This window comes from Pleurodeles waltl, chromosome 12 (genome assembly GCF_031143425.1).
Source record: "Pleurodeles waltl isolate 20211129_DDA chromosome 12, aPleWal1.hap1.20221129, whole genome shotgun sequence".
Taxonomy (NCBI): Eukaryota; Metazoa; Chordata; class Amphibia; order Caudata; family Salamandridae; genus Pleurodeles; species Pleurodeles waltl.
The window spans coordinates 43,218,243-43,244,249 of NC_090451.1; the positions used below are offsets into that span (position 1 = coordinate 43,218,243).

Here is a 26,007-nt window from a genome sequence, read left to right on the forward strand (position 1 = left end):
ACGGCTGGAAAAGACCCTGCACCCGCAGCCCCCAGCACCTGAAGGATCGGAACTTCAGTGCAGGAGTGACCCCCCAGGAGGCCCTCTCCCTTGCCCAGGTGGTGGCTACCCCGAGGAGCCCCCCCCCTTGCCTGCCTGCACCGCTGAAGAGACCCCTTGGTCTCCCATTGATTTACATTGCGAACCCGACGCTTGTTTGCACACTGCACCCGGCCGCCCCCGCGCTGCTGAGGGTGTACTTTCTGTGTGGACTTGTGTCCCCCCCGGTGCCCTACAAAACCCCCCTGGTCTGCCCTCCGAAGACACGGGTACTTACCTGCTGGCAGACTGGAACCGGGGCACCCCCTTCTCTCCATCGAAGCCTTTGCGTTTTGGGCACCACTCTGAACTCTGCACCTGACCGGCCCTGAGCTGCTGGTGTGGTGACTTTGGGGTTGCTCTGAACCCCCAACGGTGGGCTACCATGGACCCCAATCTGAACCCCGTAGGTGGTTTACTTACCTGCAAAAACTAACATTACTTTACCCCCCCCCCAGGAACTGTGAAAATTGCACTGTGTCCACTTTTAAAACAGCTTATTGTGTTTTATGTAAAAAGTATATATGCTACTGTGATTATTCAAAGTTCCTAAAGTACTTACCTGCAATACCTTTCAAATGAGATATTACATGTAGAATTTGAACCTGTGGTTCGTAAAATAAACTAAGAAAATATATTTTTCTATAACAAAACCTATTGGCTGGATTTGTCTCTGAGTGTGTGTTCCTCATTTATTGCCTGTGTGTATGTACAACAAATGCTTAACACTACTCCTTTGATAAGCCTACTGCTCGACCACACTACCACAAAATAGAGCATTAGTATTATCTCTTGTTGCCACTATCTTACCTCTAAGGGGAACCCTTGGACTCTGTGCATACTATTCCTTACTTTGAAATAGTGCATACAGAGCCAACTTCCTACATTGGTGGATCAGCGGTGGGATACAAGACTTTGCATTTGCTGGACTACTCAGCCAATACCTGATCACACGACAAATTCCAAAAATTGTCATTAGAAATTGATTTTTGCAATTTGAACTATTTTTCTAAATTCTTAAAAGTCCTGCTAGGGCCTTGTGTTAGTCCCTGTTTAGCATTTCCTTTTAGAGTTTAAAAGTTTTGTGAAAGTTTGAATTAGAACCTAGAACTAGTTTTAGATTCTTAAAAAGTATTCCAACTTTTAGAAGCATAATGCCTAGTACAGAGATGAATGTGGTGGAACTCGACACCACCCCTTACCTCCATCTTAAGATGAGGGAGCTAAGGTCACTCTGTAAAATAAAGAAAATAACAATGGGCCCCAGACCTTCCAAACTACAGCTCCAGGAGCTTTTGGCAGAGTTTGAAAAGGCCAACCCCTTTGAGGATGGCAACACAGAGGATGAAGATAGTGACTTGGAGGAAAATTCCCCCCTACCAGTCCTAACTAGGGAGAACAGGGCCTCTCAAGCCCTGTCTCCAAACATAATAGTCAGAGATGCTGGTTCCCTCACAGGAGGGACCAACCTCTCTGAAATCACTGAGGATAACTCCAGTGAAGAGGACATCCAGCTAGCCAGGATGGCCAAAAGATTGGCTTTGGAAAGACAGATCCTAGCCATAGAAAGGGAAAGACAACAGATGGGCCTAGGACCCATCAATGGTGGCAGCAACATAACTAGGGTCAGAGATTCTCCTGACATGTTGAAAATCCCTAAAGGGATTGTAACTAAATATGAAGATGGTGATGACATCACCAAATGGTTCACACTTTTCTGGTTACACAAGCCCTCTCAAAAGCTAATAGATCTCACTGGGGTGCCCTTCTTTGGGAAATGTTCACTGGAAAGTGTAGGGATAGACTCCTCACACTCTCTGGAAAAGATGCAGAATCTTATGACCTAATGAAGGGAACCCTGATTGAGGGCTTTGGATTCTCCACTGAGGAGTATAGGATTAGATTCAGGGGGGCTCAAAAATCCTCGAGCCAGACCTGGGTTGATTTTGTAGACTACTCAGTGAAAACACTGGATGGTTGGATTCAAGGCAGTGGTGTAAGTAATTATGATGGGCTGTACAATTTATTTGTGAAAGAACATCTGTTAAGTAATTGTTTCAATGATAAACTGCATCAGCATCTGGTAGACCTAGGACCAATTTCTCCCCAAGAATTGGGAAAGAAGGCGGACCATTGGGTCAAGACTAGGGTGACCAAGACTTCCACAGGGGGTGACCAAAAGAAAGGGGTCACAAAGCCTCCCCAGGGGAAGAGTGTTGAGACATCCAAAAGCAAAAATAGTAAAGAGTCTTATACAGGCCCCCAAAAACCTGCACAGGAGGGTGGGCCCAGAGCCTCTTCACAAACCAATTTTGGGTACAAGGGTAAAAACTTTGATCCCAAGAAGGCCTGGTGTCGTAGCTGTAATCAGCCTGGACACCAAACTGGAGACAAGGCCGGTCCCAAGAACAGTACCACTTCTAACTCCACTCCAGCTAAAACTGGAATGGCCAGTCTCCAAGTGGGATCAACAGTGTGCCCAGAGCAAATCAGGTGTCACACTGAAGCTACATTAGTCTCTGAGGGTGGGGTGGATTTAGCCACACTGGCTGCCAGGCCTCCTAACATGCAAAAATACAGGCAGCAGCTCTTAATTAATGGGACAAGTGTAGAAGGCCTGAGGGATACAGGTGCCAGTGTCACCATGGTGACAGAGAAACTGGTTTCCCCTGGTCAATACCTGGCTGGACAAACTTATCCAGTCACCAACGCTGACAATCAGACTAAAGTGCATCCCATGGCTATGGTAACTTTAGAGTGGGGAGGGGTCAATGGCCTGAAACAGGTGGTGGTCTCCTCAAATATCCCAGTAGACTGTTTGCTTGGAAATGACCTGGAGTCCTCAGCATGGGCTGAGGTAGAACTGAAAACCCATGCAGCCATGCTGGGTATCCCTGAACTGGTGTGTGTCAAGACAAGGGCACAGTGCAAGGCTCAGGGTGAAAAAGTAGAGCTGGAGTCTGGAAAAAGGACCCAGCCTACCAAGAGAAAAGGAAAGTCAGCTGGGAAACCAGCAGCAACACAACAACAAAAAGAGAACCTCTCCTCTCAGGAAGAAGTTCTGCCCTCTGAGGGAACTGAGCCTATGGAGTTAGAACCTTATCAGGTTGAGCTCTTAGGCCCAGGGGGACCCTCAAGGGAGCAGTTGTGTAAGGGGCAAGAAACCTGTCCCTCTCTTGAAGGCCTTAGGCAGCAAGCTGCTGAAGAGTCCAATGGCAAGAAAACTGGAACACATAGGGTCTATTGGGAAGATGGGCTCCTGTACACTGAGGCAAGAGATCCCAAACCTGGTGCCACTAGGAGAGTGGTAGTGCCTCAGGAGTTCAGAGAGTTCATACTGACCTTAGCCCATGATATTCCCCTTGCTGGGCATTTGGGACAAACCAAGACGTGGGAGAGACTAGTCAACCACTTCTACTGGCCCAATATGTCCCAGAAAGTTAAGGAGTTTTGTGTCTCCTGTACCACCTGTCAAGCCAGTGGTAAGACAGGTGGACATCCAAAGGCCCCCCTCATTCCACTTCCAGTGGTGGGGGTCCCCTTTGAAAGAGTGGGTGTGGACATAGTGGGTCCACTTGAACCTCCCACAGCCTCAGGAAATATGTACATCCTAGTAGTAGTGGATCATGCTACTAGGTATCCTGAAGCTATTCCCCTTAGGTCGACTACTGCCCCTGCAGTAGCCAAGGCCCTCATTGGTATCTTTACCAGAGTGGGTTTCCCTAAGGAGGTGGTGTCTGACAGAGGTACCAACTTCATGTCAGCATACCTGAAACACATGTGGAATGAGTGTGGAGTGACTTATAAATTCACTACACCCTATCATCCACAAACTAATGGCCTTGTTGAGAGATTCAACAAGACATTAAAGGGCATGATCATGGGGCTCCCAGAAAAACTCAAAAGGAGATGGGATGTCCTCCTGCCATGTCTGCTCTTCGCTTACAGAGAGGTGCCTCAGAAGGGAGTAGGATTCTCACCCTTTGAACTTCTGTTTGGCCACCCTGTAAGGGGACCACTAGCTCTTGTGAAAGAAGGCTGGGAGAGACCTCTTCATGAGCCTAAACAAGACATAGTGGACTATGTACTTGGCCTTCGCTCAAGGCTGGCAGAGTACATGGAAAAGGCAAGTAAAAACCTTTAGGCCAGCCAACAGCTCCAGAAGTTTTGGTATGACCAAAAGGCTGCACTGGTGGAATTTCAACCAGGGCAGAAAGTCTGGGTTCTGGAGCCTGTGGCTCCCAGGGCACTTCAGGACAAATGGAGTGGCCCTTACCCAGTGCTAGAGAGGAAGAGTCAGGTCACCTACCTGGTGGACCTGGGCACAAGCAGGAGCCCCAGGAGGGTGATCCATGTGAACCGCCTTAAGCTCTTCCATGACAGGGCTGATGTGAATCTGTTAATGGTAACAGATGAGGATCAGGAAGCTGAGAGTGAGCCTCTCCCTGATCTTCTGTCATCAGACCCTAATGATGGCTCAGTAGATGGAGTGATCTATTCAGACACCCTCTCTGGCCAACAGCAATCTGACTGTAGGAAGGTCCTGCAACAGTTTGCTGAGCTCTTTTCCCTAACCCCTGGTCAGACACACCTGTGCACCCATGATGTGGACACAGGAGACAGCATGCCTGTCAAAAACTAAATATTCAGACAGTCTGATCAAGTTAAGGAAAGCATCAAGGTGGAAGTCCACAAGATGCTGGAATTGGGAGTAATTGAGCACTCTGACAGCCCCTGGGCTAGCCCAGTGGTTTTAGTCCCCAAACCTCACACCAAAGATGGAAAGAGAGAGATGAGGTTTTGTGTGGACTACAGATGACTTAATTCTGTCACCAAGACAGATGCCCATCCCATTCCTAGAGCTGATGAACTGATAGACAAATTAGGTGCTGCCAAATTCTTAAGTACCTTTGACTTAACAGCAGGGTGCTGGCAAATCAAAATGGCACCTGGAGCAAAAGAAAAGACAGCATTCTCCACACCTGATGGGCATTATTAGTTCACTGTTATGCCCTTTGGTTTAAAGAATGCCCCTGCCACCTTCCAAAGGTTGGTGAATCAAGTCCTTGCTGGCTTGGAGTCCTTTAGTGCAGCTTATCTTGACGATATTGCTGTCTTTAGCTCCAACTGGCAGGATCACCTGGTCCACCTGAAGAAGGTTTTGAAGGCTCTGCAATCTGCAGGCCTCTCTATCAAGGCATCCAAATGCCAGATAGGGCAGGGAACTGTGGTTTACTTGGGACACCTTGTAGGTGGAGGCCAAGTTCAGCCACTCCAGCCTAAGATCCAGACTATTCTGGACTGGACAGCTCCAAAAACCCAGACTCAAGTCAGGGCATTCCTTGGCTTGACTGGGTACTATAGGAGGTTTGTGAAGGGATATGGATCCATTGTGACAGCCCTCACAGAACTCACCTCCAAGAAAATGCCCAAGAAGGTAAACTGGACTGTAGAATGCCAACAGGCCTTTGACACCCTGAAACAAGCAATGTGCACAGCACCAGTTCAGAAAGCTCCAGATTACTCCAAGCAGTTCATTGTGCAGACAGATGCCTCTGAACATGGGATAGGGGCAGTTTTGTCCCAAACAAATGATGATGGCCTTGACCAGCCTGTTGCTTTCATTAGCAGGAGGTTACTCCCCAGGGAGCAGCGTTGGAGTGCCATTGAGAGGGAGGCCTTTGCTGTGGTTTGGTCCCTGAACAAGCTGAGACCATACCTCTTTGGTACTCACTTCCTAGTTCAAACTGACCACAGACCTCTCAGATGGCTGATGCAAATGAAAGGTGAAAATCCAAAACTGTTGAGGTGGTCCATCTCCCTACAGGGAATGGACTTTATAGTGGAACACAGACCTGGGACTGCCCATGCCAATGCAGATGGCCTTTCCAGGTTCTTCCACTTAGAAAATGAAGACTCTCTTGGGAAAGGTTAGTCTCATCCTCTTTCGTTTGGGGGGGGGGAAGGGGGGGTTGTGTAAGGAAATGCCTCCTTGGCATGGTTACCCCCTGACTTTTTGCCTTTGCTGATGCTATGTTTTGATTTGAAAGTGTGCTGAGGCCTACTAACCAGGCCCCAGCACCAGTGTTCTTTCCCTAACCTGTACTTTTGTTTTACACAATTGGCACACCCTGGCATCCAGGTAAGTCCCTTGTAACTGGTACCCCTGGTACCAAGGGCCCTGATGCCAGGGAAGGTCTCTAAGGGCTGCAGCATAGCGTATGCCACCCTGGGGACCCCTCACTCAGCACAGACACACTGCTTGCCAGCTTGTGTGTGCTGGTGAGAACAAAACGAGTAAGTCGAGATGGCACTCCCCTCAGGGTGCCATGCCAACCTCACACTGCCTATGCAGTATAGATAAGTCACCCCTCTAGCAGGCCTTACAGCCCTAAGGCAGGGTGCACTATACCATAGGTGAGGGCACCAGTGCATGAGCACTGTGCCCCTACAGTGTCTAAGCAAAACCTTAGACATTGTAAGTGCAGGGTAGCCATAAGAGTATATGGTCTGGGAGTCTGTCCAACACGAACTCCACAGCACCATAATGGCTACACTGAAAACTGGGAAGTTTGGTATCAAACTTCTCAGCACAATAAATGCACACTGATGCCAGTGTACATTTTATTGTAAAATACACCCCAGAGGGCACCTTAGAGGTGCCCCCTAAAACTTAAACCAACTACCCGTGTAGGCTGACTGGTTCTAGCAGCCTGCCACACTCGAGACATGTTGCTGGCCACATGGGGAGAGTGCCTTTGTCACTCTGTGGCCTGTAACAAAGCCTGCACTGGGTGGAGATGCTATCACCTCTCCCAGGCAGGAGCTGTAACACCTGGCGGTGAGCCTCAAAGGCTTACCCCCTTTGTTCCAGCACCGCAGGGTACTCCAGCTAGTGGAGTTGCCCGCCCCCTCCGGCCACAGCCCCACTTTTGGCGGCAAGGCCGGAGGAGATAATGAGAATAACAAGGAGGAGTCACTGGCCAGTCAGGACAGCCCCTAAAGTGTCCTGAGCTGAAGTGACTCTAACTTTTAGAAATCCTCCATCTTGCAGATGGAGGATTCCCCCAATAGGGTTAGGAATGTGACCCCCCTCCCCTTGGGAGGAGGCACAAAGAGGGTGTACCCACCCTCAGGGCTAGTAGCCATTGGCTACTAACCCCCCAGACCTAAACACGCCCTTAAATTTAGTATTTAAGGGCTCCCCTGAACCTAAGAATTTAGATTCCTGCAACTTAACGAAGAAGAAGACTGCTGAGCTGAAAACCCCTGCAGAAGAAGAAAGAAGACACCAACTGCTTTGGCCCCAGTCCTACCGGCCTGTCTCCTGCCTTCTAAAGAAACCTGCTCCAGCGACGCTTTCTCAAGGACCAGCGACCTCTGAATCCTCAAAGGACTGCCCTGCTTCAAGAGGAACAAGAAACTCCTGAGGACAGCGGACCTGCTCCAAAAAGACTGCAACTTTGTTACAGAGGAGCAGATTTAAAGACCCCTGCAATCCCCGCAAGAAGCGTGAGACTTGCAACACTGCACCCGGAGACCCCGACTCGACTGGTGGAGAAACACCACCTCAGGGAGGACCCTCCGGCGACTCCGAGACTGTGAGTAACCAAAGTTGTCCCCCCTAAGCCCCCACAGCGACGCCTGCAGAGGGAATCCCGAGGCTCCCCCTGACCGCGACTGCCTGACTCTAAAATCCCGACGGCTGGAAAAGACCCTGCACCCGCAGCCCCCAGCACCTGAAGGATCGGAACTTCAGTGCAGGAGTGACCCCCCAGGAGGCCCTCTCCCTTGCCCAGGTGGTGGCTACCCCGAGGAGCCCCCCCTTGCCTGCCTGCACCGCTGAAGAGACCCCTTGGTCTCCCATTGATTTACATTGCGAACCCGACGCTTGTTTGCACACTGCACCCGGCCGCCCCCGCGCTGCTGAGGGTGTACTTTCTGTGTGGACTTGTGTCCCCCCCGGTGCCCTACAAAACCCCCCTGGTCTGCCCTCCGAAGACGCGGGTACTTACCTGCTGGCAGACTGGAACCGGGGCACCCCCTTCTCTCCATTGAAGCCTTTGCGTTTTGGGCACCACTTTGAACTCTGCACCTGACCGGCCCTGAGCTGCTGGTGTGGTGACTTTGGGGTTGCTCTGAACCCCCAACGGTGGGCTACCATGGACCCCAATCTGAACCCCGTAGGTGGTTTACTTACCTGCAAAAACTAACATTACTTTACCCCCCCCCCAGGAACTGTGAAAATTGCACTGTGTCCACTTTTAAAACAGCTTATTGTGTTTTATGTAAAAAGTATATATGCTACTGTGATTATTCAAAGTTCCTAAAGTACTTACCTGCAATACCTTTCAAATGAGATATTACATGTAGAATTTGAACCTGTGGTTCGTAAAATAAACTAAGAAAATATATTTTTCTATAACAAAACCTATTGGCTGGATTTGTCTCTGAGTGTGTGTTCCTCATTTATTGCCTGTGTGTATGTACAACAAATGCTTAACACTACTCCTTTGATAAGCCTACTGCTCGACCACACTACCACAAAATAGAGCATTAGTATTATCTCTTTTTGCCACTATCTTACCTCTAAGGGGAACCCTTGGACTCTGTGCATACTATTCCTTACTTTGAAATAGTGCATACAGAGCCAACTTCCTACACTTAGCAACTACAGAAGATTGCATACAGCAGGGATGGGGTGACCCAGGTTGGAACTTTCACTACATGCAAGAATGCCTTGCCATCTGGGAGAAGTATTCTATAGACAAACCAACTAAAGTAATACGCAGTACTAGACCAGACTCAAGGTTAGGCCTCAGGCCAGTAAGTCCCCAAGAATTACTCAGCAACCCCTCATTTTTAAGGGAGGCCAAGTACCAACATACGTACCAAGGCCACAAATGGAAGTTCTTTGGTGGGAGACGAAGTAAACACAATTTTTGTCAGAGCAGGATTCCCTCAAGTCACAATGATAAATACACAGTTTGATGGGTCATCCTTTAACAATGTCTGCCAACATGTTTGGGATGCGCAATGGTGGACATACCCAGACAGACCAGACATTGGAGCCCTTATGGTGGAGAGCATAAAGCCGATTGAGGATATTGCAGAATTTATTACTTGAATGAAAGAACGGTGGGTGCAGGAGGTAGGTTGTAACTGGGAAAACACGTGAGAAAATGCAATTTTATTTTACAATGTTTTGAATTGAGGCCTCACCACCAATATACAAGCAAACCTAGATGGAGTAGTGGAAATTGAGGCTAAACCATGTCCAGAAATACAAACCCATATAATACAGTATTTCAAGCAAAAACAAGAAAAGGTTAAAGAGAGGACAGAACTGGCAAAAAGGGCGATAGCTAAGTTGGTGCAACAGAAACTTAAGAAACCGAGAACAGAAGGGGCACTTGCGACTGCACCGCCAACTACTGTCGCAGCGACAGTGCAGGTGCAGCACCAGGAGGACAGCTAGCCAGTGATATGGGAAAGGGACAAGGAACTTCTTCAGGAGCTCAGGGATCAATGCAGGGGCAAGGGCGAGGAGGATACAGGGTAGGACAGCAGTGTTATTACTGCAGTAAGATGGGTCATTTCGCAAGGGAATGCAGAGCTAGGAAAAACAATGAGCGAGTATAAGGTTGGACCACCTCACAAAGGCAGGTGAGGCCGCAACAGATGCAATGGGCGCCCCAATAACAAATAACAGAGAGACCCCCGCAGGCCCCTCAAATTCAGTGGCCTGCGAAACAGGGGCCAATGCCACAGAGTGTTAGTAACACCACAGGAGGGCAAGCGCAGGTTCAAGTAGGAGGAGTAACAGTGCAAGAGGGTAACCCCTTTTACGCACCACCCTAAATATCTGGAGGGACACCAACACGCAACTATGCCCAATGACAAAGCCCACAGACAACCACTATGTGTCCAATACTATTGGTAACCCACAGGTCAAATGAGGAACCCACTGTGACCGTAGCCATAGAAGGTCACCCTACAGGTTTTTAATCAACACTGGGGCCACCAAATTGTGCATATAGGAAGGAACGCTGCCACTTTCTCACAACCCAATGGACACACAGGGGTTTTCTGGGGCTGTCAGGAGAGTTCCTTTTACTAAATCAGTGAGCATGATTGTGGGAGATACACAAATTGAAGGACCATTGTTATATTCCCCAGAGTCACCAGTCAACCTTCTCGGAATAGATCTAATGAGTAAATTGAACATGACCATCTCTTTTCTGGAAGATGAGTCAATGGTATGTTACACACCAGGTGTCACACCAGGCAGGATACTGTCACTCATAGCTCATGAGGAGTTAGGGCAGCAGGTCAGAGCGGTTCCTGTCGATAGAGGCTTTTTTGCATGGCATATACGCATTGAAAGCGCACACACCAGCGCTGCGGAGAAAGTCCAGTTGCCAAAAGGGCTACTGTTCCGACCTTACAAGCCTGTGGATCCTATAATAGAACCTGAAATGATTTTGAAAATATTATATGCCGTGCTAATAGCATTTGACAGGAGACAGGAAATGTGGGCATCAATAGTGTTTACAGATCCCGGGGTCTAATTGAGAGGTATATCAGATGAAGAAGTGTTTGGTGATCACCCACTGATTAAGACACTTGTATTTGAAATGGACTTCGGCACTAGAATGCAGTTGCAATACAGGACTGTGGCAAGACACACACAAGACACTACAATCACAGAAAGAGATTTGGCAAAAGTACCAGAAGTGTTGTGGACAAAGGCCCCGCATGATATGGGACTGATTAAAGGAGCTCAGCCTGTGAGGCCGGGGGGGTTGGGGGGGAGGAGGCAGGGACTTGGAGGGTGATTCAGGATTTGCACTCCTTAAACGATATAGTAAAACCAGAATTTGCAGTAGGCCATCAGTCATACTGACAAATATACCCAAGGGTGCCACTTATTTCTCTGTGATCGATTTGAAAAATGCGTTCTTTAGCATTCCATCACACCCCGATAGACAATATTTGACCGGATTCACATTTTAAAACACTCAATATTACCACAGAAGGCACCCCAAAGGCTTCTGTGAGTCCTCGAGTATGTTTAACAGGACAGTGGAAAAGGATTTAGCGAACATAGAATGCATGAGTACCCTTTTACAATACATGGATGACATTATGGTTTGTAGCGCCACTGAAGACATATGTAGAGATAACACCACTGGTCTCCTCTGCAAGCTTGTAGAAAAGGGATACAAATTGGACTAAAATAAATTGCAATAGGTGCAGAGGTCCGCTATTTGGGGCAAATAATATCCAAAGAAGGGAGGAGCGTGAGACCTGACAGAGTAGACAGCATCAGAAACATGCCTAACCCACCACTACAAAACAAATGCAGCAGTTTTTAGGACTGTAAATATGTGGCATGGGGTATTTGATTATGCCACTCTGACTGCACCACTTCTAACTGCTTTAAAGGAGTCTCACACAGCTGCAAACAAAATCAACTAGACTGGTGAAAGAGAGACAGCATTCCTGGAGCTAAAGAGAGAAATCACAAATGCTCCAGTGTTAGGTACACCTGACCACAATAAACAAATCTACCCCTTTTGTCATTGTCATGGAATGACAATGACAGCAGTACTGACTCAAAAGACATCCATTGGACACAAATCAATTGCAGACTACAGAGGGCTGCTATCTCCCGTCAGGAAAGGTCACTATCCATGTGAGCAAGCACTGGCTACAGCAGCATTTGCAGTCCAGAGAAAAGCACCACATTAATGATGGAATCACCTTGAACACTTACGTAGAGCATGAGGTCTTTGCTATCTTGCAAAGAGGCAAGAGCACCCTCATAACTCAGAGTGTCAGGATATATGAAGTAACACTTTGAGCACCATCCCTGTGAGTGGTTCAATGTCCTACAGTTAATCCAACAACATTTTTTAAACACCCAGTCACCGACGATGAACAAGTACATGACTGTGCCAATTACACACCAGAAGAAGGAAGCAAGGTGGGAGAAGACCCCGTCCCTGGGAGCATGTTGCTCTTTGTTGATGGGTCCTCTTTCATAGATAAGGAGACTGGGATTAGCACTCTGGAGCAGCCGTTGTAAGAGCTGAACAACAGAGATCATCTGATACCTTACAGATACTTAGTCAGATACCACAACCATCTCATTTTTCAGCACAGGCTGCAGAATTAGTGGCCATCATTGAAGCATTGCAGCGAGCTGAGGGACTAGAGGTCACCGTTTATTCAGATTCAGCATGTCACCACCACTGTACATTCTAGTATTCACAGGTGGGAAAGGAGGGTGTAAGGAAATGCCTCCTTGGCATGGTTACCCCCTGACTTTTTGCCTTTGCTGATGCCAAGTTATGATTTGAAAGTGTGCTGAGGCCTGCTAACTAGGCCCCAGCACCAGTGGTCTTTCCCTAAAACTGTACCTTTGTTTCCACAATTGGCACACCCTGGCATCCAGGTAAGTCCCTTGTAACTGGTACCCCTGGTACCAAGGGCCCTGATGCCAGGGAAGGTCTTTAAGGGCTGCAGCATGTCTTATGCCACCCCGGGGACCCCTCACTCAGCACAGACACACTGCTTGCCAGCTTGTGTGTGCTGGTGGGGAGAAAATGACTAAGTCGACATGGCACTCCCCTCAGGGTGCCATGCCAACCTCACACTGCCTATGGCATAGATAAGTCACCCCTCTAGCAGGCCTTACAGCCGTAAGGCAGGGTGCACTATACCATAGGTGAGGGCATAGGTGCATGAGCACTATGCCCCTACAGTGTCTAAGCAAAACCTTAGACATTGTAAGTGCAGGGTAGCCATAAGAGTATATGGTCTGGGAGTCTGTCAAACACGAACTCCACAGCACCATAGTGGCTACACTGAAAACTGGGAAGTTTGGTATCAAACTTCTCAGCTCAATAAATGCACCCTGATGCCAGTGTACATTTTATTGTGAAATACACCCCAGAGGGCATCTTAGAAATGCCCCCTGAAAACATACCCGACTTCCATTGTGGGCTGACTAGTTTTGCCAGCCTGCCACACACCAGACATGTTGCTGGCCACATGGGGAGAGTGCCTTTGTCACTCTGTGGCTAGTATCAAAGCCTGTACTGGGTGGAGGTGCTTCTCACCTCCCCCTGCAGGAACTGTAACACCTGGCGGTGAGCCTCAAAGGCTCACCCCCTTTGTTACAGCGCCTCAGGGCACTCCAGCTAGTGGAGATGCCTGCCCCCTCCGGCCACGGCCCCACTTTTGGTGGCAAGGCCGGAGGAGATAATGAGAAAAACAAGGAGGAGTCACTGGCCAGTCAGGACAGCCCCTAAGGTGTCCTGAGCTGAGGTGACTCTGACTTTTAGAAATCTTCCATCTTGCAGATGGAGGATTCCCCCAATAGGATTAGGGATATGCCCCCATCCCCTCAGGGAGGAGGCACAAAGAGGGTGTAGCCACCCTCAGGGCTAGTAGCCATTGGCTACTAACCCCCCAGACCTAAGCACATCCCTAAATTGAGTATTTAGGGGCTCCCAGAAACTAGCAAGATAGATTCCTGCAACCTAAGACAAAGAAGGTCTGCTGACCTGAAGCGCTGCAGAGAAGACGGAGACACAAACTGCTTTGGTCCCAGCCCTACCGGCCTGTCTCCCCACTTCAAGAAAAACTGCAACAGCAACGCGTTCCCCAGGGTCCAGCGACCTCTGAAGTCTCAGAGGACTACCCTGCATCTAAAAGGACCAAGAACTCCCAAGGACAGCGGCTCTGCTCCAAAGAAGAAACAACTTTGCAACAAAGAAACAACTTTTAAAGGACTGCACGTTTCCCGCCGGAAGTGTGAGACTTTCCACTCTGCACCCGACGCCCCCGGCTCGACCTGCAGAGAAACAACACTACAGGGAGGACTCCCCGGCGACTGCGACCCTGTGAGTAGCCAGAGTTGACCCCCCTGAGCTCCACCAACGACGCCTGCAGAGGGAATCCAGAGGCTCCCCCTGACCGCGACTGCCTTCTTCTAAGAACCAGACGCCTTGTAAAGACACTGCACCCGCAGCCCCCAGGACCTGAAGGATCCAACCTCCAGTGCAGAAGCGACCCCCAGGTGGCCCTCTCCCTTGCCCAGGTGGTGGCTACCCCGAGGAGCCCCCCCCCCTCCCCTTGCCTGCCTGCTTCGCTGAAGAGACCCCCGGGTCTCCCATTGAACTCCATTGCAAACCCGACACCTGTTTGCACTCTGCACCCGGCCGCCCCCGTGCCGCTGAGGGTGTACTTTTTGTGCTGACTTGTGTCCCCCCCGGTGCCCTACAAAACCCCCCTGGTCTGCCCTCCGAAGTCGCGGGTACCTACCTGCTGGCAGACTGGAACCGGGGCACCCCCTTCTCCATTGAAGCCTATGTGTTTTGGGCACCACTTTGACCTCTGCACCTGACCGCCCTAAGCTGCTGGTGTGGTAACGTTGGGGTTGCCCTGAACCCCCAACAGTGGGCTACCTTGGACCCAACTTTGAACCCTGTAGGTGGTTTACTTACCTGCAAAACTAACAAACACTTACCTCCCCCAGGAACTGTTGAAATTTGCACTGTCTAGTTTTAAAATAGCTAATTGCCATTTTTGTGAAAACTGTACATGCTATTTTGCGGATTCAAAGTTCCTAAGTTACTTAAGTGAAATACCTTTTATTTGAAGTATTGATTGTAAATCTTGAACCTGTGGTTCTTAAAATAAACTAAGAAAATATATTTTTCTATACAAAAACCTATTGGCCTGGAATTGTCTTTGAGTGTGTGTTCCTCATTTATTGCCTGTGTGTGTACAACAAATACTTAACACTACCCTCTGATAAGCCTACTGCTTGACCACACTACCACAAAATAGAGCATTAGAATTATCTATTTTTGCCACTATCTTACCTCTAAGGGGAACCCTTGGACTCTGTGCATGCTAGTTCTTACTTTGAAATAGTATGTACAGAGCCAACTTCCTACAGAGGGGATTTCTCAAATCTGATGGATCTCCCATGATGCACAAAGATTTATTGGCACAATTGATAAAGGCTCTAACTGTACCGTCCAAGGTAGCAGTGATATAATGTGCAGCACACACTAATCAGCAAGACCTTGTCTCCAGGGACATTGCTTTGGCAGACTGGGCAGCAAAAGAAGCAGCTAAAACATCCCCAAATTATAATGAACATGAACGCACATTAGGGATGATGGCAAGCAGGCAACATAATGCTACTGAATTACCACCCCCATATACAGAGGCAGCACAATTACATTTGCGCGAATTGCAAGAACAAGCACTACCTCATGAAAGGGAAATGTGGGAACAGCGAGGGAGTATACAGTCCCCAACAGATTTCATTTATAGGCAAGAAAGCACAGGTAAACCAGTAATGTCACAAGCCCTGTTTATATACAGCTCTAGAGCAACTACATCTCCCTGCACACACTACTAAAGAATATCTTCTTACTACGTTACAGATGGATTGGTATATTCCACAACTATCTGAAATTATTACTACGTATATCGCAGAATGTGCAGTGTACCAACAATACAGTCCTAGACCCACACTAAGGCCCATATTTATACTTTTTGATGCAAACCAGCGCCGGCTTGCGTAAAGAATTTTACAGCCGGCTAACGCAATTCCTACGCAACATGCGGGCGCCTTATTTAAGGAATGACGACTGGTCAGAGTAAAAAAAAAAATTTACCGAAACCAGGCAGCGCCGGCGTAGGGGAAAATGGGGGTTGTGCGTAAAAAAATGGTGCAAGTCAGGTTTGAGACAAAAATCGTGCCTCAAACTGGACTTTACGCCATTTTTGTACTTCAGTCCCCTGGGCATGGTCACTGGGCATAGTGGCATGTAGGGGGGCTCAAATTAGACCCCCTATGCCACTTTTAACAAAATAAAAAAAAAACACATCTCAACTTACCTGGGATGGGTCCTTCCCATCCATGGGTGTCCTCCTGGGGTGGGCGAGGGTGGCAGGGGGTGTCCCTGGGGGCAGGGAAGGGCACCTCTGGGCTCCTTCCATGGTCAGAGACCATGGAAGTGAGCCAACCGGTCCCTTAACGCCTGCTCTCACCCAGGCGTTAAAAAACAGCGCACATCAGGCTGTGCGCCGTTTTTTAAGACCCGCCCCCTCCTGTGCGTCAAAATGACGCATGAGTATAAATAAGGCGCACAGGCCTTAAAGTCATTTTTGGGGCGGGAACGCCTACCTTGCATGTCATTAACGCAAAGCAGTTTCCTGCATCCCAAAAATGACGCACACAGAGGAATTTTGACGTCCAAGGGCTCGGGCGTCAAAGTTTAAATATGGTGCATGGCTTGCGCCGAATGTGCGTCAAAATGTTTGACGCACATTCAGCGGTTACAGAGTATAAATATGCCCCTAAAAGTGATTACCTCAAAAATACCTCGTCCAACAGGTCCATTTAAAAATCTACATTTAGACTTTGTTGACATGATTTTGAGATGTAGCAATTACAGCTAACTTATCATACTAGTCTGCCCTTTCTCAAGGTGGATCGAGGCATGACCATGAGAACATAATGATGCCAAAGCAGCTGTCAATTTTTTGAGAGGTAATACCCAGGTGGGAAATTGCAGAAGCAATCCGCTCAGGTAACGGCACACACTTTGTTAATGCAATGTTCTAGCACATCTGCACCTCCCTGGGAATACAACATGAGTTGTCATCTGTTTATCACCCCCAAAGTAATGGTATAGTGGAACGCCTTAACCTCTTAAAAAATAAAATAAGGAAACTGTATGCTACGTTACAAAAGAACTGGCTACACTGCCTTCCACGTGCTTTGTATGCCCTAAGAAAATCAACCAGGAAGTGACCACCATTTGACCCACCACCAGATAGTGACAGGGCATCCTATGCCGACCACCTTAACCATAGCAGAACAAAAGACAGATGCCCATAAGACAGCTGAGGTTTTGGGGAATGAGATGAGCTGTTATTTATCTCAGTTGTTAAAGTCTGCTAAGTTCTTCTTTAAACAGGTGTTGAGACAGGAGAAGTGCACCACCCCAGCCCAGCAGACCAGTCCCATTCCTGTGGCCCAACAAGTGTACATCCGCAATTTTGTACGACGATGGAAAGACAGCAAGTTTGAGGGCCCCTATTCAGTTACCCAGAGCACACCCACTGCAGTGAAAATGGAGGTCAGGAAGCCATGAATGCACCTGTCAGACGTTTGACCTGTCCCTGCTTTGTGTCAAAAATCGCCATCTTTACAGGAACATTTAGAAGAAAACCGAGAGAAAGAAGAGTGACGTTTCCTTTCAAGCATGAGTGGAGAATCTCATTGACTGCTAGCGGACAGTTATGTATTGCTGTTCTGTTTTTCTGTTCATGCCTTGTTATGTTAGAAGTTGCATTGGAATGGTATTTTAGCCGATGTATGACATTATGTCAATATATCATGCACTTGCAGAGAAAATTAAACGAATATAAAAATGCATCTCATAGTATTCTTATTAGATATATGTGGTACCAGCATATGATAGAGATAGGCATGCAGACTACTAATGAATCATGCTTTGTGTGTTCCTTGATTCCACATGCTAGTGACTCAGACAGGCTACATTAATCTAAAGAGGTACCTCCAAATATTATTCAATGTCTATTACATCTTTTCCTTTGTAGAATGCGAGCACATATGCAGCCCTTGCAGGTAAAACAGGAAACATTCTTAGTAAACACCACACAATATGAGGAAGAGTTAGCAGACATAATGAATGTCCTGACAGACTGCAAGGAGCTAATAGTGAAGTTAGACACAATGGCCAAAGCAGAGGTTATGAGGTGTAAGGGTCAGAGGGGGAAAGCTAGAATATTAGAGCAGGGGCTCCTAGGGGTATCACGGCCTGCGCTCTTTTTGCAAGAACTACTTAGTCATACCTACACCCCATGATTGTCAAGAGAGGCCATATTTTAGGGTAAATGGATCAGTATACGCCCATGGTCAGTGGTACCATGGTACTGCATTTGGATATAGAGCTCTTTCCTTATGGAAAGGGAATCTGAGTGATAACAGCACGCAACAAAAATGTCAGGCTATATGGGATGAGAACATATCGAGGCTAACATAGGTAAAAACACCTTCAACTCTTCGAGTCGATAGAACACCCATTGGTTTTTCTTTATGTTTCAGGGGGAATGGCACAGTCCCGGTGGGGAAGAACATCAATTGCATCACCACAAGTTGTAATGCTGACATGCAATGGGGCATCTCCAGTCTGATGGCCTATTATTGGCAGTGTGGAGAATGGCTGTATATGGGACTTCCTTCAGGATGGAGAGGTCTCTGTTCTTTAGTAACTGTGCACTCCCCCTCCTTAGTTCCTTAGTGATTCCAGGAGCGGACGTTTCGAAGTTACACGACCATCCCAGGAGCTGTCCACGACCTTGCTACACCATTACCGGAGGAAGAGAGCTGCAGATTATTTTGGCACTACAACCTGGAAAGACGTCCTGCAGGAGCACAGGTTGTTCAATGATGCCCAGTTGTTCTTTGAAAGCATCTTTCTATTTGTCCAAGCAAAAGCAACTGCCCGTTGGCTGCAAATAACCCGATGGGAACTGATAAAGACCATCAACGCTACTGAAAATGGTTTCAATGCAGTCAAAGAAGAGTTGCGGGCTGGGAGAGTGATGCTTATGCAGCATAAGTATGTGCTACACTTGATGACGGCTATGGAGGGAGGGGTTTGTGCTAAAATCAAAACTGCCTGCTGTACATACGTGCCGGCTAACGATGTGGACAATGGAACGATAACAGAGGCCATACAAACGTTCCTTAACCTATGGAAGAAAATGTTGGAGGGGGGTGCCCCCGACGAATGGTTCCCAGGGTGGTTTGCTTGGATGCTATCCTGGATGTCAGGACTGTTTAAAGGGTTACTTCCAAACCTTGTGGTGATACTCTTGATGTATTGTATCTTCCAGATAGTTGTAGGATGATGTAAGAGAGTTAGTCAGAAGTTGGGAGGGATGTTCACTAGAGCAGTCAGCAAAGTGCAGGAGGATGAGGAGAACATATACACAGTGATGGACGCATGCACTGAGAAGGTGAGGTAGTAGTTGAAAGTTCAACTAAAGGGGGGAATGTAATAGAAAATGTGAGAAAGGGAGAAGGCCCATGTTTGCTAATGCATGGATTAGGAGGGAAACGTGCAGAATTGTACATGGTCAGGGACAAATATAGGTCCAAGATGTAAGAGTAGAGAGCAAGGACAGAAATTAACTTGGGAAAATCCAGAGGCGAGTTGGAACAGCTACAGTCAGTCATTCATAGTGCAGCTAAAACAGAAGATCACAGCATGAAAGCCTGAGCCACATTTTGATGCACGTTTCTGTGGGAAAGCGTGCATTATATTTCTAAAAAAGGAAACACAATATGCTTATGTGCTTCAAGGCCGGTAGACGTGGGGGGAGGACACTTGGGAAGAATATCTTCTTCCCAAGTGTATTAAGCCTTTTGGATTCCCTATCCAGTGGTGTGGAAGAGAATGAGTCCTGGGAAGTGGAGACTTGGATAACCAAGCTCTCAGGGGTGGGGTGTTGTGCCAGAAAACTTGGGTCCCCAGGGGTGGGGCGATGGCAGCAGGCAATTGTCCTGTTCACTTGAGTTCCTGTGCTGGGTTTGGACCAGGTACCCGGTAGGACCTACGTGAGGGCCTCATTAAATGGGGTTCTGAGGAGGAAGCTCCAGGTTGAAGCACCTGTGTCAGGAGGTTAGTCCAGACAGCCACCAAAGGCAACTCAAGGTCCAGGACCTCAGCTGCTCTTCTCACCACCAAAGAATAGGAAGCACCCTCCTCCGTAGCCACGGTAGGGGGAAAAAGCATGCCGGTGCCTGGAGAAGTATCCAGTCCGCTGGCTTCACCCAAGTCTGTACACCAGTCCATAGTTTCTTAGAGCTGGTATTCTAAAAGGTCCAGTGAGCCCTCCCACTCTTCACTATAACCTAGTCCATAAGAAAGGGGCTCAGGATCTGGCATAGGAGGCAAAGCTCATGCGTCAGAGTGGGCGTCGTATGACACCGATCCGGCTCAGTGTCCGAATCGGTGATAAGATTGGAGATGGCACCGCCCATAAGTGCGGGTGGCGCCAGGAGCATCCGCAAAGGTTGGAGTGGTACGACCGACATCAGTCCGGATCCAGGCCTGGATCCATGGTTGCCTCTTGGTGACGAGGCCAATGCTGCCGGCAAGGAACCCGAAGTAGCCCCTTCTGACTCAATGGGGCCAGAAGACACAACAGCAGTGTCGAACGGCCCAAAAATGAGGTGCATGGCCTCCTAAAACTCCTTAATTTGGGAAGGGTTCACTCTGGCTCCTGGAAACTTGTGGAGGCACGGAGTCGGCACAGGCTCCAAAGAGCGAGGCCTAAAACATCAACACTCCATTATCCTGTCGGCCGACGGATGAGGAGACGTTGAAGAACGCTTCAACTTCTTAGATTTTTTTTTGTGTCTTGACTTATCTGATCACCGCAAGGACTTGGAGTGGGACGACGATGATGGAGAATTCCATGACAGATCCCAGGACCTTCCTCTCAACCGAAATCTTGACTTGCGTAGTCGAGCATCGGACCGCCATCATCTTCAGGGACCACTCCCTCAAAGCCTTCATATGGTAGCCCGACACTCTAGCACGACTTCGGTTCGTGGTCGCGCTCCATGCACCAAAGACATACAAGGTACGGATCTGTTACAGACATTGCTTGATGACAGGAACTGCAGGGTTTAAACCTGATCTTCCTCAATGGCTTCCTCGACGTAACAGGAGTTGAAAACTCAAACCAATCTGTGACAAAAAGTGGAAAAAAAGCCTGCCAAAAATTTACTAAAGGGTAGCTCTCTTCGGATCAGCACTGGCTGGTATGGAAAGAAAAGAACTGACATCAGCATGCCAGAGTGGCATCTATGTAGGAACCGCTACGTCCTATCTGGTGTGGATGACGCCAGCGATTGAAGCGGAACTGATCAACGCCACCTAATAGCATGGCAGGGGCACTGCTCAAGAAAATTCTCTGGATCCAGTCTTACACCTGGGGGTAATTCTAAGGTAATTAATTTGGAACGAAAAGTCTCCATCATATACACAATTGTATGTTGTTTATGAATACAATACAAAAGTTAAAAACTGTCCTGGTATGCGGTAGTAACTCAACCTAACTTACCCACGCACTCTTTATATACCTTCAGGTTTCTCTCAACATGATGAGCCACAAGCATAACAGACGAATGCTTTGCAGAAGGTACCAAAACTTTGAAAAACAAACAGATTCAAAAGTCATCCATTATATATTCTGATAAAGTTAAGATCTGGCTTTTATTTTAGCATGATTGTTAACAGGAGAAAATATTTAGCGCACAGCGACATCATGTTTGTGACTTTCATGTTTTCAAACCGTGGTAAAATTTGGAATTAAACAATATTAATATCAGTTGTCCCACAATGATGTCTAATACAGAAATTGTCCCCCAAGTGAGTGCATTCTATTGTTCATATTCTTTCGTTCAAGAATTGCTGGCAGACACACCGTATTTATTTATATATTTTTTTAATGTTCAACCCTTTCTTCATATCCAAAAGTAAAATATGAGAGCTGAAACGCCAAGTATGTTTGATCGCCGTATTATGACACAAAAGGTGCCTTACTTTGCTTTTACATAAAACAGGTTGGTCACTTCCACTGTAAATTAAAACACATATACATTTTGAATAGTTGAAGAATTAGGAAAGGCACTGACAAATCCATAGATAAGTAAACATATAGACCCAGGCAGATTCATAATTTAATGAAATGTCATCTTCTCCACTATTTCCAGGGAATCCTTTACAATGGAAGTTGTTTCATCACAACATTTGGCGGATACTTTTTAGAATATCCAAGAAGGAGCTTTGTGGGGATCCTGAGACAGGCCTCCACTGTCCTCTAGGACAACCCAAGATCACAACTCTGTGCTATCCAGCAGGCCAAGGAACTGCATAAAGGCCCTACAGGGATGTGCGACATCTTCACAATACAAGTAGAATCACACCAGGCACAGATGACTCAAAGAACTTAGCAGCATCAATGTTCTTTCCAATTGATAGTTCTCTGCAGAGAAACCCATTGTGGATTGCTGTCCAGATCTTTGGCGCTGCTTGAGCTTTAGGTACAGAAACACCAGTTTAAACTCTGAAACTGGCCGGCTGACCTCTCATTGCCTGGCCCCAGATGCAAACCACCTTTAGGGAGAGCAACCATGAGTTTTGGGAGCATGAGAAACAATCACAATGGTCACTTGCGTTGCAGCTTCTCGGACAGTTTCTGCTGCCGCTGATGCTTCTTCTGCAGTTTCTTCCTCAGCTGCTTGTCCTTCTTCATCTGCAGTGTGCTCTGGATTTGATCCTTGAACTTCCGCTTTTGGGCCTTGATTTTTTCCAACTCTGCCTTCCTCTTCTGCTCCAAGTCAGGATCCTAAAATAGGAAAGAGGGTGCGATTGGAAGCTTCCATTTCTTCCAGCAAAGGAATGTTGACTTCAAGAGACTTTCAATGCGGGCTTTCTATTGAACCTTTGAATGATTACAACATCTATGAAATACATGTAATTCAATGACCTATCACTGACTGAAAAACTATACCTGGCTTTAAGCTCCAATAGTGCTTTAACTTGGTACCCAAATATTATGGTTAAATCAACTAAGCTATTTCGCTCCAAAGTGCACTGTTACAGGTGACTCGTGTTCCACCAGGACCAAGCATTTCTTACGCTTGGGCATCCCCAAGTTTTAAAAATCATCCAGCAGTTCTTAACATCCCTTTTCTACCAGTGCACCCATGCAGAGAACTACCTCACAGCGTGCTCTCTTGTACATGTAGAGGCTTTCAGCACACTGCGAGGATGTACTGGGTTGAAGAGTTAATTTTAAAATGTGTGTGATTAAATTAGTTTTTGCAAGTTGAGTGATTTACCTTTTTAATATTCTTCTTGTTTACTAATAATTTATATTCTCTTCATTTCTTATTCAAGGGCCTAAGTTTATCATCGGCTTGAAAAAGAATATCTATCACATCACAAGGCACAGCTGGAATGGAAAGATGTTTCAATGCCAGGAAATTAATCTATTTCAGAAAGATGACCAAGGTGTTGCAACCATCAAGATAGTGTGTGAGCCCTGGGACTGCTACAGCAGAGGGTGCCGGGAGCACAGCACTGCACAACAGAGAAGCAAGTGGTATGCACCAGTGACAGTAGCACAGTGGGGGTGCTGGAGTGCAGTAGCACACTATAAGGACTCAACACACATATGCAAGTCGCAGCAGAGCTCCAGCATTGCAAGGGGGTTAGGTGGTGGTTTAGAGAGCTGTACTGCACAAAGAAAACATGGGAGGCATACAGACGTGGCAGCAAATCTCTAATCAATGCTTACCTTTCCCTCCAGAATCATCTGTTTCCGTTTGTTGATTTCCTTTTTCTCATCAAATTCTGTTGATTCCAATTTCTAGGTTGCAAAGAAAAAAGGGGTAAAAAAAAAAAAAAAAAAAAACCAATGTAAAACACTTTCTTGCTATTCACTACTTTTAGCACCTCAAAGGCACCAAGCTGCAATGAATAATACCAGTATTCATAAGTATAGTATCTCCCTCATCAAGAGATGAAAGATAACATTTCTAGACTAAAAACCCCTACATAAGCACTTCCTTCAAGAGAAAACATTCTGGGCCCTGTTCGCACAAGCTATTTGTAACAGTACCCATAGGTTTATGGTCAAGTACCTAATTTAATTCAGGTATTCGCAAAAGGACTCCTGGGAGGTGTAAATGCATTTACTACTACAGAGTTCTCCGCCACATGTGCAAACAAATAAAGGGATGGGAAGAGGGCATCACAAGGTGTGGGTCCTCTTGGAAGTTTGTGAACGCCCACAAACGTGTACCTTTGTCGGCATTCACAAACTGAACTGCAACCCTTTTCCCACCCTGGAAATGGTCAGACGTTACTCCAGCTGGTAGTTCTGGAGTACCTCGCCTTTCAGTATGCAAGGACAAATATATCACACCCAGAGGTGGGTGTGGAGGGGAAGGGATTTTCTCCACAGCGAAAAATGTTTTGTAGGTGGAGGAACAAAATTTGCTTTTATATATTTGCCTGGCCCTCTCACTGTGCAGATTTGTACTCTATGCACAACCCGACACATGGAAAATAGGCAGCCTTGATAAAGTCACAACATGACAGATGTAATAGTACATTTGGAAATCTGTCCCTGGCTTCCCACGCGTACTACACCTGTTTTGTGAATTTGAGAAAAGTGCAAAATTATGTGCAGGCAGAGTCACAGAACTCTGCCCACGCTTTTACACCTTTGTGGGGAAACCAAGCCAAATTCAGTGAAGTACAAACAAATCTAAATCTAAAACACAGTTAAATATTCCAAATAATTATTTGGGACCATTATTTTTCAAAAATCGGATATCTTCCCTCAATCGGGCTCTATTTAACCACCACAAGGTGAACTGTGCCAAAGCCTGAGGTAAATTACTGTGCAAAGTACCGTTTCCTACACTGATGAACAGGAAAACCAAGCAAGCCATGTAGTAATGTGCCCCTTTTTGCATGGTTAACCACCCCTCCACCTTTTTGCTGAATGCTGATGCTAACTTGACTGTGTGTGTGCTGGGATCCTGTTAACCAGGCCCCAGCACCAGTGTTCCTTCCCAAAAACTGTACTATTGTTTCCACAATTGGCACACAGCTAAGTCCAAAAAGGTACCAGTGCTACCAAGGGCTCTGTGGCCATGGAGGGTGCCTAAGGGTTGCAGCATGTATTATGCCACCCTAAGGGACCCCTCACCAAACACCTGCACACACCCATTACAACTTGTGTTTGCTGGTGGGGAAAAAAAGGTAAAGTCAACATGGCATCACTCTCTGGGTGCTATGCCTACCAACCACTGCTTGTGGCATAGGTAAGTCACCCCTCTAGCACGCCTTGCAGCCCTAAGGCAGAGTGCACTATCCCATAGGTGAGGGCATAGCTGCATGAGCATTATGCCCCTACAACTGTGCCTAAGTCCATTCTTAGACATTGTGCTGGGAATATGTCATTACGAACTCCACAGCTCCATGATGCCTTCACTGAAGACTGTGAAGTTTGGTATCAAACTTCTCAGCACAATAAACCCACCCTGATGCCAGTGCTGGATTTATTATAAAATACACCTATAGTGGATCTTAGAGATGCCCCTGTATTTCACCCAACCCTTTAGTGTAAGGCTGACCGGTCTGTGCCAGACTGCTGCTAACAGACAAGTTTCTGACCCCATCGGGTGAGAGCCTTGGCATTTACTGGGGTCAGGAACAAAGCCTGCTCTGGGTGGAGGTGCTTCACACCTCCCACCTTCAAGAACTGCAACACTTGGCGATGAGCCTGAAAGGCTCAAGCCTCCTGTTACAGTGCCTCAGGGCACTCCAGCTAGTGGCGATTCCCCTCCCCCTGCCCCGACCAAGCCCCACTTTTGGCAGTAGATCTGGTTGTCCAGAGCTGAAGTGACCCCCCTTCTTGCAGATTCCTCCATCTTGCTTTGGAGGAGAGTAGCCAAAAGGGATAGGATTGTGCCCCCCTCCTCAACCTCACAGGGAGTGGGCACAAGGGGTGGTGTAGCCATCCTCAGGGACAGTAGACCCAGCAGTAAAGACTCCAGATGACAACTGACTTGGCCCCAGCCCTACCGACCTATCAGCAGCTTCAAGACACCTGCTACAAAAAGGCGATGCACCCTGCAGGGCCAGCGACCTCCACACCTCCCCAGAGGACTGCCTGCCCACCAGAGGACAAAGAACTCCAGAGGACAGCGACCCTGTCCACAAGAAACATCCAAGAAGGACCCCAGAACAGCCTGGATTCACAAGCCTGCCCAAC

General features: G+C 47.4%; 1 protein-coding gene across 2 annotated transcripts in view; it reads right to left on the reverse strand.

Annotated features, from left to right (window-relative positions):
- Positions 1 to 21,643: 21,643 nt before the first annotated feature.
- DDX49 (DEAD-box helicase 49) overlaps positions 21,644 to 26,007 on the reverse strand; it is a 126,499-nt gene continuing 122,135 nt past the window's right edge. For both annotated transcript variants that reach the window (XM_069216245.1, XM_069216246.1), the window contains 2 exons: positions 23,518 to 23,589; positions 21,644 to 22,563 (listed from right to left, as the gene is read on the reverse strand). In XM_069216245.1, the coding sequence (XP_069072346.1) occupies positions 22,384 to 22,563; positions 23,518 to 23,589 (252 nt within the window). In that variant the 3' untranslated portion in view covers positions 21,644 to 22,383. The remainder of the gene's footprint in view (positions 22,564 to 23,517; positions 23,590 to 26,007) is intronic.